Below are 16,410 nucleotides of genomic sequence, written 5' to 3' on the forward strand. Positions count from 1 at the left end.
GAGGACTTGAATCAGGCAAGAAGAGTGTGCAGACCTAGGAAAGTCACCAACAAGGAGTCACAGTCCCATAACAAGCAGGCCATGTTATGTTGAAAGTATTTGGGGGAAATTGCTTGTGTCAGAATGTGGGACAGATCTGTAAAAGGAGATAGACTAGATAGGGAGAGAGCCTACACAATTTCATTTTTTCAGTGGAGAGGTGATGAGAATCTGGTCTAGGGGCATCGTATAGGAATGAAATAAAGAGCCCAAAAGAAAATAAGATTTCAAGGCAGTTTAGATGAAAGGGTATGCCCATTATAAGCGCATGATTGAAGTGCTTTATACTTCTTTAAAAATGAGAGTTGAATGAAGGGGAAAACATTGACCGTATTTATTAAAATAAGTAGAGTAGGAAAATGATAATAGGAGTGGTAGGAGTGGGGGATATGGGAAGAGAAAGCAATTGGGGGAGGACACAGAATTCAGTCTTGGATAAAGTTTAAGATAATGTCATGTCGGGGCGCCTGAATGGCTCAGTCGGTTGAGCGTCCGGCTTCATCCACGGCTTGTGAGTTCAAGCCCCGCGTCAGGCTCTGTGCTGACAGCTCAGAGCCTGGAGCTGCTTCAGATTCTGTGTCCCCCCCTCTCTCTGCCCCACTTCTGCTTGTGCTCCGTCTCTCTCTGTCTTTCAAAAATGAATAAACATTAAAAAAAATTTTTTTTTAAATAAAAAGATAATGTCATGCCTCCCACACCCTCTTTAATGGAAGCATCAATCGTTTTCTACTCTACAGGGAAACGAGTTGTTCATTGCTCTCCACACACAAATCACTCCATTCTCTTTTAAAATCCTCATTCATTGGGGCTCTGTCAGTTACCATCTCGCTCTTGATTTTGGCTCAGGTCATGATCTCATGGTCCATGGGATCAAGCCCTGTGTCAGGCTCCACGCTGCTAGTGCAGAGTGCAGAGTGCTGCTTGGGATTCTCTCTCTCCTCTCTCTGCCCCTCCCCTGCTCATGTTCTCTCTCACTCTCAAAAATAAATAAACTTAAACAGAGGAACAACTTACTTCAGAAAAAAAAAACATAAATGCCAGAAGAATTCAAGAAATTCTGAGCTTTTACACAGTTGCTCTCTTGTAATGACCAAAATGGTTAGAGGATAAAGAAAATCAGAGAAAGGACCAAGGGAGTCAACTTATTTCTAGTACTTTCTGACCTTTAAAAAAAATTTACAGTATTCTAGTTTGACACTCAGACTGTGTGTGTGTGTGTGTACATATAATTTTTTACAGTAATACAGTAGGGTTCCCAGAATAACTCACTTCCATTGCCTGAATTCAAAAGTAATTTTATACTTTATTGCATTTCATCTGGACCAAAATAGAAATGAGTCAAATCTTACTGACAAACCACCTACTCCGCCAGTCACAAGTTGTAAATAGATCTGCTTACATCAGAACTTGTGGAAAATGGCAGTTGCCTCAGTGACCCTGAATTCAACCCCTCATTCGCCAAACCCAATTATTTATAGCTCAGTTCCAAATAAGAAAACTTACATGACCTAACCTTAAAGTATTAGGCAAAGTATTATGTCTCATCTGTGGAACTTTTTAGAGAGTTACAGGGAATGCTCTTTATCGGGGAATTTGAAGTTGCCATAAAACAGACCTGTGGACCACCGTAGAGAAGACTTTAGTCATAAAATGTAGCCTAGGACTTGGGTGGATTCCTAGGGGAGAGGTCTCCATCCATATGCCCCCTGCTCATTATCTACCAATAGGTTTCTCGCCTGGCCACTATTAGGGATGTGGAAAATAAGGTATCATGTCAGGGACATTTGTATCAAACGTGTTGTCAGACCCTGCCACTACTTAGCCAGAATGGAAGTAATCTGGTTTAAATATTGTCAATTCTTTCTATTTGTGAAATATGAGCCTCTTACTCTTGCTAAACTTCCATGTTTTATGCTTGTATAAACACAAGAAATAGAATAAATAATCTAAGAATCTTCCAAGGTATTTAAAATTATAATTTTAATTTTTTTTTAATTTTTTTAAATGTTCACTCATTTTTTGAAAGAGAGAGTGCAAGAGAGAGAGGGAGACACAGAATCCAAAGCAGACTCCAGGCTCTGCACAGAGCCTGACGTGGGGTTTAAACTCACAAGCTGTGAGATCATGACCTGAGCTGAAGTCCTATGTTTAACTGACAGCCACCCAGGCACCCCTAAAATTATAATTTTAGAACTTATAATCATTAAATTCATTATCCTTATTTCAATAATGATGATTATCTTTTTTAATCCTTTCTTATTTACTATTTTATTGTTTCTTGCATGCTGGGGTTTTCATCACACTGTTGAGCCATGACTGCCTTGCTATTGTGTGTTTCCTTTGAGTCTGGGCTTCAGCCAGGAAATCACTAGTATTCTAGCCTTTTGGGAAGATGTCATCAGGGCATAGGGCACTATAGACAGTGACTACCATAGTACCTTCACCAATAGCCAGAACCCAGGGTGAACTGAAGAAATTAATGTGATGATTTGATATAAATGACTAGGTTACATCCAGGATTACCTAGACATTAACAAATGATTGCAGTGATCTATTAATTTCTGGCTTTGTCTACACTGACCAGCATAGTCTGTAGCTGGTGCACCTGATTACTATAGACGTCAGGAACCAGAGCATAAACAACTTTCGAAAGAGGTTTTGCCCTCACACACAAGTCTAGCTACCTCCTCTCAGTCTATTGGACCCTGCCCATAAACAACCAGATGTAAAGCATTCTGGGAGATTGAAAAAAAAGTGCTATTTCTAAGTTGCTGTCAGTAACCACAGTATTCTCTAGAATTACAGGCAGAAAAGTATTTGCCACTTCCTGCTTTTTCTGGCTGACTCATCATTGACAGCGAATAGGAGAGGTTGATAAATACCTTGAAAGTTCTGACCTCTGGTTTTAAAAATGGAAAGAGGATAGCTCAGCTCAGTCAGAGAGGAGTGAAGGATTGAGCCAGTAATGCAACCTCATTGTTTCAACCCTATAGTAATACACCCTGTGATAATTCTGTATCATATAATTGAAGAAAGAAGCTTAGTGCTATACCAACCTTAATAAGTACTTGGAATTTTACTGGTGTTGATGCTTGCCTAATCCTTGTCTGTCTCTACCCCTTCCCCATCTCCCCATCCTCCCCACCCAGTTGTGACAGCCATATCGCAGAACTTCACTTTGTTCTCTGTCCTTCCTGTTCCTGCAGACACAAAGGATATGAGTGAATTCGAGTCTGAAGGCTTCTTTGCTTTGCATCACCGCCGAGGAGCCATCAAACAGGCCAAAGTCCACCACGTCAAGTGCCATGAGTTTACCGCCACCTTTTTCCCACAACCCACATTTTGCTCTGTCTGCCATGAGTTTGTCTGGTATGGTAACTTGGCATTTTACTCCAAGCTTCCCGTTACGCATTTTGTTCCATCCTCCTAACCTGCCAGGGCTGGCAGGCTCTACCTCAGTGGGATGTGCTGGCATAAATACTACGTGAGCCTTTTCACTGGCCTCACCTGGATGGATGAAGCCGAAAGTGTGATTCTATACAGTATTTTCATAATGTGACCCCTATAGAGCAAGGAAGCCAGCTCTAGCAGGAATAATTTCCAAGAACTTTAGCTTCTGATTAAATGGGGGCTACTGGGGGTAAGAGGGAAGGACAGAAGAGGGAGACTTCTTTACTGCTGGCACAGTTTTACAGTCGAAAGTTCTACCACCTTGATAGCCCAACTGTGCTGGTACTAATGTGTGCAAAAGGAAACACTTCTGCATTGGAGCTAATAGGTTTAGATGTTTACAGGGCTCTCGGGTGTCTTAGCAGTCTTCAGACAGAGATCAGTTCAAGCCTCAGTAGGCACATAGCAAAGGCGATGGGACAGCAGAGACCTGAAATGACTCTTGTCTCAGGTTTTAGCCTCCTCACCTCTTGGTGGGGGTGTTCTTTTCTTTGAGCATTCATCAACACACAACCTCAGCCTAGCTAGGGTAACCAAAGGTCAAATAGTGTTTTGGTGTATTTCCACCAACTGTTTTCACTGAATGACTAGAATCACCTTCCTTTCTAATAGTGTTACACGGGAATGGGTCTTAAGCTTAAGAATTTAGTAATTGCAAATATTATCAGACACTCAGAAAAAATAAACCATCGTACAGGTGTCTTTACCCATCCGTACTGAGCTTAGAGAGACAATGACTTTTTACATGTAGGACATAGAAATTTGCTGCTAGGTGCCTGTGATGCATTTTCAGTCAGTCATTTTCATCTCTACGTGTTGGTTTGGAAAATTCACAAGTGAGGGGGAAAACAAAAGCTCCTCGTTTATTTAACTATCAGACTTTTAACAAAGCAGCTTAAAAAACAAACAAACAGGGGCGCCTGGGTGGCTCAGTCGGTTGGGCGTCCGACTTCGGCTCAGGTCACGATCTCGCGGTCCGCGGGTTTGAGCCCCGCGTTGGGCTCTGGGCTGATGGCTCAGAGCCTGGAGCCTGCTTCCGATTCTGTGTTCCCCTCTCTCTCTGCCCCTCCCCCGTTCATGCTGTGTCTCTCTCTGTCTCAAAAATAAATAAACGTTAAAAAACAAACAAACAAACAAATATATTAACACTCTTGGCCAGTGATAGACCAGGGCTGCTGATCAGTAAATGCTCTGATAGTAGGAAGCTATGAGATCTTGCTTACCTTTTAATGTTTGTGATGCTGTTGACTCGAACATCCAAATAAATCAAACATCTGCTTTATTGCAGGGGTCTGAACAAACAAGGCTACCAGTGTCGACGTAAGTAAGAAGGGTCTCTGTTGTATTACTGTCATTCTTTGTATTTAATTGTTCCTTCACTTCTGAAAATCTTAAGCGGCAATCATTTCTTTCCAGAGTGTAATGCGGCAATCCACAAGAAGTGTATCGATAAAGTTATAGCTAAGTGCACAGGATCAGCTATCAATAGCAGAGAAACCATGGTATGTGTTTAAGTTCCTCTTTTTTGTCTGAAATATGAGAACTCTTTATCCTGACATTAAATTTTACAACCCACTAATTTTTAGCACTGCCTGAGCTTGAATCCTTACGCATATCAATGAACGTCAATCTCCCTAAAACCCTTTCCTCTTCAATAATGATTGTTACTGAGATCCAAAACTAGAGGATGAATAAGAAAAGATTAATAAGAATATCGATGACTCTACCTTTTCCGGAAAAGCATGATAGAAAGTGGCCAAAAAACACAGTTTGGGGCAATTATATGAGAACGACTCTCGTGGCATCTAGAGCTAGAAGGGACAGTTAAAGAATAGAGGAAAACAATTATAAAATGCCTGTAAGCATTTACACAGTTTGTATGAGATGTAACAGAAATGTAATTCTTATGTGGAGAGGCAAGTGTTTCTTTCATAACGAACTTTGAGGCATATGGCGTGGAAACAAGTTACCCCCTAGGAAAGGGAAGCAGACCCGGAAAGTCAGGCACACTTCCTTTTCCTGTATTTCCTTCTTCATTCAACAGGTATTTAGTGTGTATCTAATACATGCAAGATACTCTACTATAGACAATGCACAGCAGAGCCAAAACAGACCCGGTCCTGCCTTTATGGACCTTACCATAAAATTAGGGAACTACGTAATTAACAACAATGTATTGTTTCCATTTATATTAAGTGCTAAGAAAATAGCCAACAGGGTGTGATGGTGGAAAATAACTGAGTGACCTACTTAAACCAAAGGTCAGGGAATCTCCCAGGGAGGGAGCATTTAAGCTGAGAGCCTCCAGACAGAAAAGGCCCCAAGGGGGAAAGAGTCCGCATGTTCTAGGACCTGAAATGAGACCATGAGGCTGAAACAGCAAGGGCAAGAGAACAAATAGAACACGAATTTGGGGAACTTGGCAGGACCTAGATTGGATGGAGGTTTTTAGACCCCAGTGAAGTGGTTGGATTTTATTTGACCTATAGTGGGAAGCCCACTTGGTGACTGCTGTAGGGAAATGGTGGGTTGCGGTGTGAACATAAAAAACCAGAGGTGAGGGGCGCCTGGGTGGCGCAGTCGGTTAAGCGTCCGACTTCAGCCAGGTCACGATCTCGCGGTCCGTGAGTTCGAGCCCCGCGTCAGGCTCTGGGCTGATGGCTCAGAGCCTGGAGCCTGTTTCCGATTCTGTGTCTCCCTCTCTCTCTGCCCCTCCCCCGTTCATGCTATGTCTCTCTCTGTCCCAAAAATAAATAAAAAACGTTGAAAAAAAAAAAAAAAAAAAACCAGAGGTGACTACAGAAGTTCCCCTAAGGGGGACGGTTGGTGTTACCAGTATGGTAACAATGGAGGCGGAGCAAAGTGAGCAGATTTTCAGGTGATTGCCATGTTAGAAATGACTGGATTTGCCAGTGGATTGGATGTGAAAAATAAAAGAGAGGGAAATAAAGATGATGCCCAGGTTTTTGTCTTGAGCAGTGGGGTAGAGGCAGAACCAGAACAATGTAAGACTAGAGGAGAAATTACTATTTCATTTTTTAGTAAGTCCAACCTGAGATGCCTGTAGACATCCAAGTAGAGATATCAGTGGACAATTTTATATGCACTTGGAATTTATATGAGCCCATAGACCGAATATATAAATTCCCCAAAGGAATCTAAAACTGCATTAGGTAGAAGAGAAGGAGCTTGGGATAATGACTGAGAATAAGAGTTCAGAAAAGGCTCTCCATATATTAACAGTAAATGAGGTTACAGAAACCAGAAAGCAAAGGGGTCAATTGTGGTCATTGCCACTAAAATAAGGACCACATGGAGATATCTGGGGTCCTTGATCCAAGACATTTCAAAGAATTGTAGAGTGTTCGCTTCATTGACCAGCACTGAAGGTTCCTGGAAGTTGACGACATGGACACAATTTATGTGCTAGTACTATCAAGAAGACTAACCTGAAGCTCATTGAAGTGGAACAGTAGCTGAAAAGAGGTGTGACCCAAAGGATGGCAGTACTCCCATAGCTGGAGAAAGATGAGAGATGGATGAAGCTAGAGAGAAGGAAAACCAGAGCAGTCAGGAGGGAAGAAGTCCACCCTTGGCAAGAGGGGAAGATGTCCAAAGCACATGTGGAGATGAGTCTGTGATGGACAGACCGATGGTTCATCAATTGTAGCAGAAAGGGAGGAGAAGATGGCTGCAGATGACAGTGGGTTGTAGATTTGGGGGCAGGAAGGTGAGAGAGCTTCCCTTAGCTTACTACTTCAGTGCAGTCTGGAGATGGGGGGAAGGAAGAAGAGAAAGCAGCAAGTGGCTTTGAGGAGAAAGGATCTGTGAGAGAATTTTCTTGGGAAAGCAAGGTGGTTAGAGAAGGGCAGTAGGAGTGCCAAGGACAGTGAAAAGTCCATCTGAGTTTGAAGGGCCAGCCTGCCAGGTGTGGGATTTTCTCCAGTCATGGGGCAGGCACAGAGAAGGCAAATTGATTGAATTTTTGCAGAGCAGAACATCTCCTAAAATTTAGAGTTGGAAAGGGGACAGTCTCCTATTACAGGTGACTCTCCTAAGGCCTAAAGAGGTTAAAGTAGTTCCTCCATAGTCAACCATCTATAATATAAGTAGCCAGGCTGGGACTAAATTTCAGGTCTCAGTCTCCCAGAGCAGTGGTGTTGGGGGTTCCCCCTGCCCCAGTTTTATTGAGAAGTAATTGACATACATCATTGTATAAGTTTAAGGCATACAGCATGATGGTTTGATTTACATATACTATGAAATCATTACCACGATGGGTTCAGCTAACATCCATCACCTTTCTGGAAAACAGTGTGGAGGTTCCTCAAAAAATTAAAAATAGATCTACCCTCTGTGTCTCCCTCTCTCTCTGCCCCTCCCCCGTTCATGCTATGTCTCTCTCTGTCCCAAAAATAAATAAAAAACGTTGAAAAAAAAAATTTAAAAAAAAAAAAAAATAGATCTACCCTATGACCCAGCAATAGCACTGCTAGGAATTTACCCAAGGGATACATACAGGAGTGCTGATGTATAGGGGTACTGGTACCCCAGTGTTTATAGCAGCACTTTCAACAATAGCCAAATTATGGAAAGAGCCTAAATGTCCATCAACTGACGAATGGATAAAGAAGTTGTGGTTTATACATACAATGGAATACTACTCAGCAATGAGAAAGAATGAAATCTGGCCTTTTGTGGCAACGTGGATGGAACTGGAGAGTGTTATGCTAAGTGAAATAAGTCCTACAGAGAAAGACAGATACCATATGTTTTCACTCTTATATGGATCCTGAGAAACTTAACAGAAGACCATGGGGGAGGGGGGAAAAAAGTTACAGAGAGGGAAGGAGGCAAACCATAAGAGACTCTTAAAAACTGAGAATAAACTGAGGATTGATGGGGAGTGGGAGGGAGGGGAGAGTGGGTGACGGGCATTGAGGAGGGCACCTGCTGGGATGAGCCCTGGGTGTTGTATGGAAACCAATTTGACAATAAATTTCATCTTAAAAAATAATAATAATAAATAGATAGAATAAAAATAGAAAACAGGATTTCTCCTTGTGATGAAAACTCTTAGGATCTACTCTGTTCCTTGTACATCACCCAGCCATGTTGGTTGTGGTCACCATGCTGTAGGTTCCATCCCCAGGATTTATCTATCTTATAAATGGAAGTTTGTACCTTTTGACCACCTTCCTCCACTTACCCCTGCCCCCCAACCCCCTGCCTCTGAGAACCACAAGTCTGATCTCTTTCTATGAGTTTGGGGGGGGGTTGTTTTTGGTTTTGGTTTTGATTCCACATATAAGTGAGATGATACGGTATTTGTCTTTCTCTGCCAGACCAGTGTTTTGTTTGTTTAAACCAAATCACCACCTCGCAACCTGCCTTTCTGCTCTCTCTACCTGATGCCTTCAGCTTTCCTGGAAAAATCACAAATTATAAGAATGTCTCTTAACCTCAATGGCTAATGTCCACTGGAAATAGAATGAAAGCCACGAGTATAATTTTAAATTTTCAGGTATCCTCACGTGAAAATTAATGAGATAGTTTACGTTCTTTTTCTCTTACAAAATCTTCAAAATGCAGTGTGTATTTTATACTGATAGTGTATCGTTTTACCGCCTTGCAGGTGCTCACTTGGCCCACATGGCTCAATGAATATCATATTGGAAAGTACAAATCTATAGTCTTTCCCAGACATATCTTGAACTATTGGAGCTTGGGGTTTAGATTTGAGGGAGAAGACTCCCAGCCTGGACCTTGTCATTAATTGTTCATATTTACATGGGAATGTTTATACAAACTGAGATCTGAAAATTATTTTTTCTTGGTTGAAAATGAGTAGAAGAGGGGCGCCTGGGTGGCGCAGTCGGTTAAGCGTCCGACTTCAGCCAGGTCACGATCTCGCGGTCCGTGAGTTCGAGCTCCACGTCAGGCTCTGGGCTGATGGCTCGGAGCCTGGAGCCTGTTTCCGATTCTGTGTCTCCCTCTCTCTCTGCCCCTCCCCCGTTCATGCTCTGTCTCTCTCTGTCCCAAAAATAAATAAAAAACGTTGAAAAAAAATTAAAAAAAAAAAAAAGAAAATGAGTAGAAGAGGTTCTAGGCAACTTTTAAATAATTTCGAACAGCCATTCTAATGACCCGATGGTGGCTAACATCCTCGGTGGTAATATTAGATACATCACCGTGAATGAATAGGTCGTCTTTGCTGTGCAAATCCCCAAGGGAATTGTCTAATTAAGAACTTCTGGAGAGATGATAAGTCTTAGGTAAAACTTTCTTTCTTACACAAAGAATATCGGTATTCTTACCAGGAATCAAACCTCCTGATGCTGTGGCTGCTGATGCTGTTCATGTGATACGGCTGGCTAACAGAGATAATTTCAACTCCAGAAAACTAAAAACAAAAAAAAAAAAAAAATCCTGCTGTATATCTACCACCAGCATCCCTCTCTCATCTCCCCTCTCCCCATCCCCTAAATCATCAGGTTCATTTTGTTGGAGAAAGGGTAACAGTGAAAGGGTATAGGCTGATTCTGACTTTCGACTTGTAGACGTCCTAGCCCACTCGCTCGTGTGCGACCTAGACAAGAGTCTTGCCCTCTCTGTGCTTAACCTCCCCATGTATCAAGTGAGGATTCTAATAGAGGCGACTTCCAAGGGGGTATTTGCAATATCACGTGTGTGAGAGGTAATATGTGCGGCATACTTGTCCCCAGCACCTGGCAGGCCCCTTTCCCTGCCTGTCACCCCCTCCATCCACATGCAAGAGCTGTGACATGCTTCACACATAGGCTTTTATACTGTTAAGCCCATAGCAGTGTTTCCCCTAGAGGAAGTATTACGTAAACATCTTCCAAAGGTTAGCATACTCGCTCTGGGTTGAAAAAGAAAAGGAAGTATTTGTACGAAAATAGGAAGGGCAGTGCAACGTTTACTTAGATCCCATTTAGATAAGTTACCCCAGTCCCCTCTTCCTGAAGCTGTCAGCCTCTCTGTGGGAACGCCCCACACGTTCAGCTTACTCCAGGTTACCCGACATCTGCATATTACGCACTTGGCCCTTGCCTGGAAGAGCTAATGGCTGCCTGCCTTCTTTGGCCATGGCCAGAAGGGTTGACAAGTAACACTTATGCCCTGAAGTGCACATTGTTCCAGTGTTTTCAGTGCTCTGTTGGACTCGAGTGCCTGCCAAGACACCCAAAGTTGAAAAGCGGGGACGCGCGTTTGGTCACACGTTCTTCCTTTTTTCAGTTCCACAAGGAGAGATTCAAAATTGACATGCCACATAGATTCAAAGTCTACAATTACAAAAGCCCGACCTTCTGTGAGCACTGTGGGACCCTGCTGTGGGGCCTGGCGAGGCAAGGACTCAAGTGCGACGGTGAGTCCAATGGGAAAGGAGCGTGGGCCCCGTTGAGGGCCCCCTAAGGGGTGGCTCTGCAGCCTTGATGGAGAGCATGAGGGAAGGGGGGAGGAGAGAGGCTGGACTTCTCCAGCTGGCCCGGATGACCCCGACGTCTTGAATGTGAAGTGCCCAAGATGAGACACCAGTGCTGTTCCTTCCTTTCCACCCCCAACACCTTAATCCTTGTAGCCCAGAGAAGTGCAAGCCCGTTGAGTCTAAATGTCAAGTCTCCTGACCTGTCCCCCTTCTCTTGTTCCCTGTTGTGCTGGGGAGAAAGGAAGATAGTATTTTCCCTGACTGGCCCCCCGGCTGGGACCTGCCCTGCCGTGTCTCAGTGTTCGGAGCCTGCCCCTTCTGACCCTGCCTCTCTCCCTCACACCAGCCCTACAGATTCTCTGTGTAGCCCATCAGGGAGCAAGCCCAGCTCATCTGCTTGGCTGATGGATGGTCCTGCACATGAGAATTCTGTGACTGAGACCGTAGGCTCTGGGCCCTAAGCGTGCTGCAAACTCACAGTGCCCAGTAAGCGGCCCACCCCTCTTACCATTCTCCCTCCTCTGATCTCCCCTTGAAGGCTGGCATTCAGCTGGCAATACAGCCGGACTGAGCCTACAGCTCTGCACTCGTCAAGATTTTTAGACCTGCCCTGAGAAAGAGTAAACAGCACCGCAATGCTCTAAAAGTTCAAATGGCTAAGGCGATAACCTCTAGACACCGAGATGCTGTCACATCAGGATTAGGCCGGAAGGAGGGAAAGATTCCCACAAGCCACTTCTGCCTTTTGAGTGGGGCTGGGGGTGGAACAGGGCCAGATAGACTTTCGAAAAGGAGGGAGTTCTGCGGCAGAGGCCTTTCTGTTTTGAATGATTAAAGGTAGAAGCCACTTTACTTTTTCTTGGTCACCCCATTTTGTTTTATGCCACTGGTTAAATCTTCTGCAATTCTTATCTTTTTTTTTTTTAAACTTCTTTAAATTCATGTTAGCTAACCTACAGTGTAGTTTGGTTTCTGGAGTAGCACCCAGTGATTTGTCCTTTCCATATAACATCCAGGGCTCATCCCAACAAGTGCCCTCCTGAATGCCCATCCCCCGTCTAGTCCATTCCCTCCCCTCCAGCAACCCTCAGTTTGTTCTCTGTAGTTGAGAGGCGCTATGGTTTGCCTCACTGTCTGTATTGATCTTATTTTCCCTTCCCTTCCCCTGTGTTCATCTGTTCTAGTAATAAAGGCAAGGATCCCCTTCAACAGCCTTCTCTTCCTCAATCCTGTTGTGTTTACACGCCCGGTGGAGTCTGGAGTGACATGTTAGTGGAGGCAGGAGGAAGGTTAGGCTTTCAAACCATCACTGAAGGAAAAACCCAGATGTAGTGAAAATTCATCTCAATACCCCCCGTAGCCCAGAAGTGCCACTGAGCACCTTGCTGTTTATACCTGCTTGAGAGCACACAGGTGGGCCTAGTAGTCTGGAGGATCTTTAGGAGTTCATAGGCAAGAAGTAATTCCCGAATGGAACAAACGGGGCATGAGTGATGGCTCCCCTGGTCCTCTGATGGTCTCTCTCACAGCTCAGGTTTCCCCTCCCTGGAGCCTGAGCGCCTCAGCTGCCCAGTGGTACCAACAGCCTGTCTCTGCCTCTGAGCTTAGAACCCTCTACGAGGGTTCCTCGCCATTGTTTCACAGCCATTGTTTCTGTTCCGTCCTCCCTAACGTTCTTTCTCCCCTGTTCCCTTCTCTTTCCCTGTCTCCCCCCACCTCCTGCATGCCAGGCAGCCCCTCTCCACTCTCCCTTCCTTTCCTCTTCCCTCTTCTCCCCTCCCTTCCTCCCCAGCACCCTCTGTAGGTATCTGGCCGATACCTACAGACATCCCTGTGTCCTCACCCCCCCATGCCCTTCACTTCACCTCTCCTCCCTCTCTACTCTCTGGACTCTGTTCCTCTGCCTTGGCCCTGCTCTTTCTATCTTGTTCTTTTCTAAGCCACCTTCTTAAGTAGGGCCTCCCTTTGTCTTGATTCTGTCTCCTTTCCTCTGTCCACTTTAATTCCCATGAAAATCATCATCCAAAGGGCCTGTTTGCACTCAAAGAGATCAAGTTGTCACCTCATAGGTTAGTAACAGAGACATAGGACATTACCATAGTGGGGGTGGGGCCTGCCTTCATGCCAGAGCATCCAAGACAAGCTTAGATCTGGCTACCATGTTAAAAAGCAAAGTGAAACTTCCCACTGCTTCATGCTGAGTCCTTGCCAACTGCCTCCCTTTGCCTTGCGGTACTAAGGAAATGCAGCTGGGACTTCCCAGTGTGCAACCCGCAGAAACACATCCAGTAGGAGTCGTGCTGAAATTCACAAGGGCAGAAAGCCATTATAAACAGCATAGTGACTACATTAAGGGCTTTAGTCATACATAAAAGATTTCACTTAGAATGGATTTGGGTTCTATCATGCAATATACCGGGACAAGTACTGGTTTATATTTACATAGAAAATGCTATTTTATTATGAACTGTCGGAGGAAGAGTCAGCCAGTTAAAACTAAAGGCTGAAGCCTGCTCAAATTCCACTTCAATAGTTTAATGTGTATCTCTTTGGAATAGATAATGAAGATAAAAGACTAGTTGTTGAGCATCTGTTTGATGCCAATCACTGTACTAAGCTCTTTGCACACAAACTGGTTAATAAGCAGGTAAGAGTATGGGGCACCTGGGTGGCTCAGTCGGTTGAGCATCCGACTTCAGTTCAGGTCATGATCTCAAGGCTCGTGAGTTCGAGCCCCGCATCAGGCTCTATGTTGACAGCTCGGAGCCTGGAGCCTGCTTCAGATTCTGTGTCTCCCCCTCTCTCTGCCCCAACCCACTCCCATTCTGTCTCTGTCTCTCTCAAAAATAAACAAACATTAAAATAAAAAAAAGCAGGTCAGAGTAAAAGTGCGTTGTTTTATAGCCTCTCTTGCCTAATGCCATTATAACAAATGCTACTGATGGACTTGACAGAATGAAATAGGACTTGAAGACAGAATTCTATCAGCTAGAGTTTGAAAATCTTACATTAGATTTTTTTTTATTGTAATAGTAGTGTTTCATAAGCAGAATTTCATTTTTCTAAACCAATGACTTGAAGTAGTAGCTGTCTTTCTACAGACGCCCTGGTCCACACATATCCCAATCCAGGAAGGCTCACGGGATCACAGAAAGTGGAGGGTGGACCTTCACTGCACTTTTTTCAAGACTCATAAATTGGAATATTCCCCGAGAATCATAGGACTTAGAGCTAGATCATTTGGTTCAACCAGCCCAACTCTCCCATATGGGGAAAATGGCCTCCAGGCCACTTCCCCTCTCCCCACTCCCATCCCGAAGCACAGACCACACCCACCATGCATGCAGGCTGAGGCTTCAGCCTAGAGGGGAGGGAAGCTCCTTGCACCCCATGTGGGGAAGGGGATACTTGGACTCCAATCTAGAGTGGAAGTGAACCACCTTCTATCCTGGCATGGCACATTTCCACCAGAGAGAGCCAGCATCGGTGCTCTTCTCTCAGCAATGGCATAGTCTAAATGCATACCGACAGCAGCCTTCCTCCTCTGTCAGCAAGGCTCTGCTTCTGCTTCCGGTGGGAGTCCTTCCCCAGCACCACATCCAGGAGCCTCTGGTCTGTGTGTGTAGACTTGGGAAGGGGAGGTGGACACGTGGTGGCATTGTAGAAGCACTGCCCTCATTTATTTGTATTCAGTGTCTCCTGCTGCTGGGAAGATGGCTCTAGGGATTTGCCAATCGTTCTTCAATGTATGTGTACCTGAAGCAGACCTGTGCAAAGTCCGCTCAGTGAGTTCTGTTCCTCTGGCTCACAGTGTCTCTTTCTCCTTTGCAGCATGTGGTATGAACGTACATCACAGATGCCAGACAAAGGTGGCCAACCTTTGTGGCATAAATCAGAAGCTGATGGCCGAAGCACTGGCAATGATTGAGAGCACTCAACAGGTAGGAAAGGCTTTTAGGTTAAGTTCCTCCAGTTTCAACTCAGCAAGGACTACTCGAGTCTTCCTTCCCTTTGATCTGTGAAGCAATATGGAGTCTGTTTCTGAGCATTTGCCATGCCTCTGACTTTCATCCTTATGCCCATATCCACACTCGGAGATACTGATTTACTTCATGCATTTGTATTATATTTTTAGGATCTTAAATTATTTGTGGCATGAGCAGGGGAAGAAACAAATTTATTGAAATCATTGAGGATTCATTACCAGCTTTGTACCTATCTACTGGCTAGAATCATCCCTAAAATGTGCACGGAACACTGAGTCGAGGGCAACTTTTGCCTTGCCGTTTACTCACATGCACTAGGACTAGAATTGAATTTTTTGTATCTAAGAACAAACGCTCTTGGTGTTGCCTTTGTAAGCTCTCTTTCCATCCATTAACCTTCCATTCTTAATTGTGACCAAATGATATAGATAGTACAGGAGAAACCAGTTAGCCCCTGGAAAAGTATGAAGGAAGTGAATATGTGCCTGTTCGTGTATAAAATATAATAGGTAGACTCTTACAGCATATGAGATCCTAAAAGAATGCTGAGGGAAAGAAGGATGTTGGATATCTATGCATTTAGGATTCTTAAACGGATCTCATCCCCGAGGGCAGCAGGCTGAGCTGATGGGGCTGTAGCGGGTGGATAGGTGGGTGGTCTGACTCTTTGTTTATAATCTAGGCTCGCTGCTTAAGAGATAGTGAACACATCTTCAGAGAAGGTCCCGTTGAAATTGGTCTCCCGTGCTCCATAAAAGGTGAAGCAAGGCTGCCATGTGTACCAGCATCTGGGAAAAAAGGTAGCTATCCTGATCCTCGGTAGAATCATTGTCAGCAATTAATCTTGGTCAGCCCTAATGGAGTCCTCTAGATTTCAACTCTCCATTTACCTGGTCTGATAGGTGGGAGGCTCCTACTTCTTGGAAGTGAAACCAAAATATGCCCCATTAGGAAACCTTTGTAAGAGGGTGGGAGGTGAGGGCAGGGAGAGAATGGGATATAGGTCTACAGTAGGGCTGCAAATGTTTCCTTATTTTTAGAATGTTACTTCCTGTCACTGTTAAAAGGTTTTGCAAAATAAATCTACCATGAATTTCAATGGTGGGAATGTCACAGTAGGCCATCCTATTCTATACCTTTGAGCCTTTTTGGGGAAGGTTAAAAGTAGAAAAGGGAAGACTAGTGCAACATACATGACATCATGGAAGTTCCCCAGCCTACTTTCTGAAAGTAGTTCATGAGAAGATATGCCCACATGAATCCGGGAGATGAATAGTTTCAACATACATTATAAAATATAGGTTTTCCCCACTATCCTAAAGTAGACTATTCCTGTGAAACCTTTTTTTTTTTAATTGAAGTATAGTTAACATACAGTGTGACTTAGTTTCAGGTGTACAACATATTGATTCAATAATTCTGTACATTACTCCAAGTTTTTCTGTCACCATAATGATGTTATTATATTGTTATTGACTGTATCCC

The 16,410-nt window shown here is 44.1% G+C and overlaps 1 protein-coding gene and 1 long non-coding RNA gene across 6 annotated transcripts in view; one reads left to right on the forward strand and one right to left on the reverse strand.

Moving 5' to 3' along the window:
- The window catches only part of PRKCQ (protein kinase C theta), a 188,043-nt gene that overhangs the window by 64,592 nt on the left and 107,041 nt on the right, over positions 1–16,410 (forward strand). For all 3 annotated transcript variants that reach the window (XM_058681961.1, XM_058681962.1, XM_058681964.1), the window contains 6 exons: positions 3,246–3,408; positions 4,778–4,809; positions 4,906–4,991; positions 10,750–10,879; positions 14,771–14,880; positions 15,608–15,725. In XM_058681961.1, coding sequence (XP_058537944.1) covers positions 3,246–3,408; positions 4,778–4,809; positions 4,906–4,991; positions 10,750–10,879; positions 14,771–14,880; positions 15,608–15,725 — 639 coding nt within the window. The remainder of the gene's footprint in view (positions 1–3,245; positions 3,409–4,777; positions 4,810–4,905; positions 4,992–10,749; positions 10,880–14,770; positions 14,881–15,607; positions 15,726–16,410) is intronic.
- On the reverse strand, positions 2,910–12,536 carry LOC131483621 (uncharacterized). 3 transcript variants are annotated; one of them, XR_009247810.1, is made up of 4 exons: positions 12,335–12,536; positions 9,807–9,892; positions 4,713–4,968; positions 2,910–3,239 (listed from the first exon to the last, which is right to left on the reverse strand). It is a non-coding gene; the product is annotated as an uncharacterized LOC131483621 (long non-coding RNA). The 3 variants fall into 3 exon arrangements; XR_009247811.1 differs by lacking the exon at positions 2,910–3,239 and adding an exon at positions 4,270–4,581; XR_009247809.1 differs by lacking the exon at positions 2,910–3,239 and having other exon boundaries at positions 4,270–4,968.

The sequence above is a fragment of the Neofelis nebulosa genome, chromosome 8 (assembly GCF_028018385.1).
Source record: "Neofelis nebulosa isolate mNeoNeb1 chromosome 8, mNeoNeb1.pri, whole genome shotgun sequence".
NCBI classification, from domain to species: Eukaryota; Metazoa; Chordata; class Mammalia; order Carnivora; family Felidae; genus Neofelis; species Neofelis nebulosa.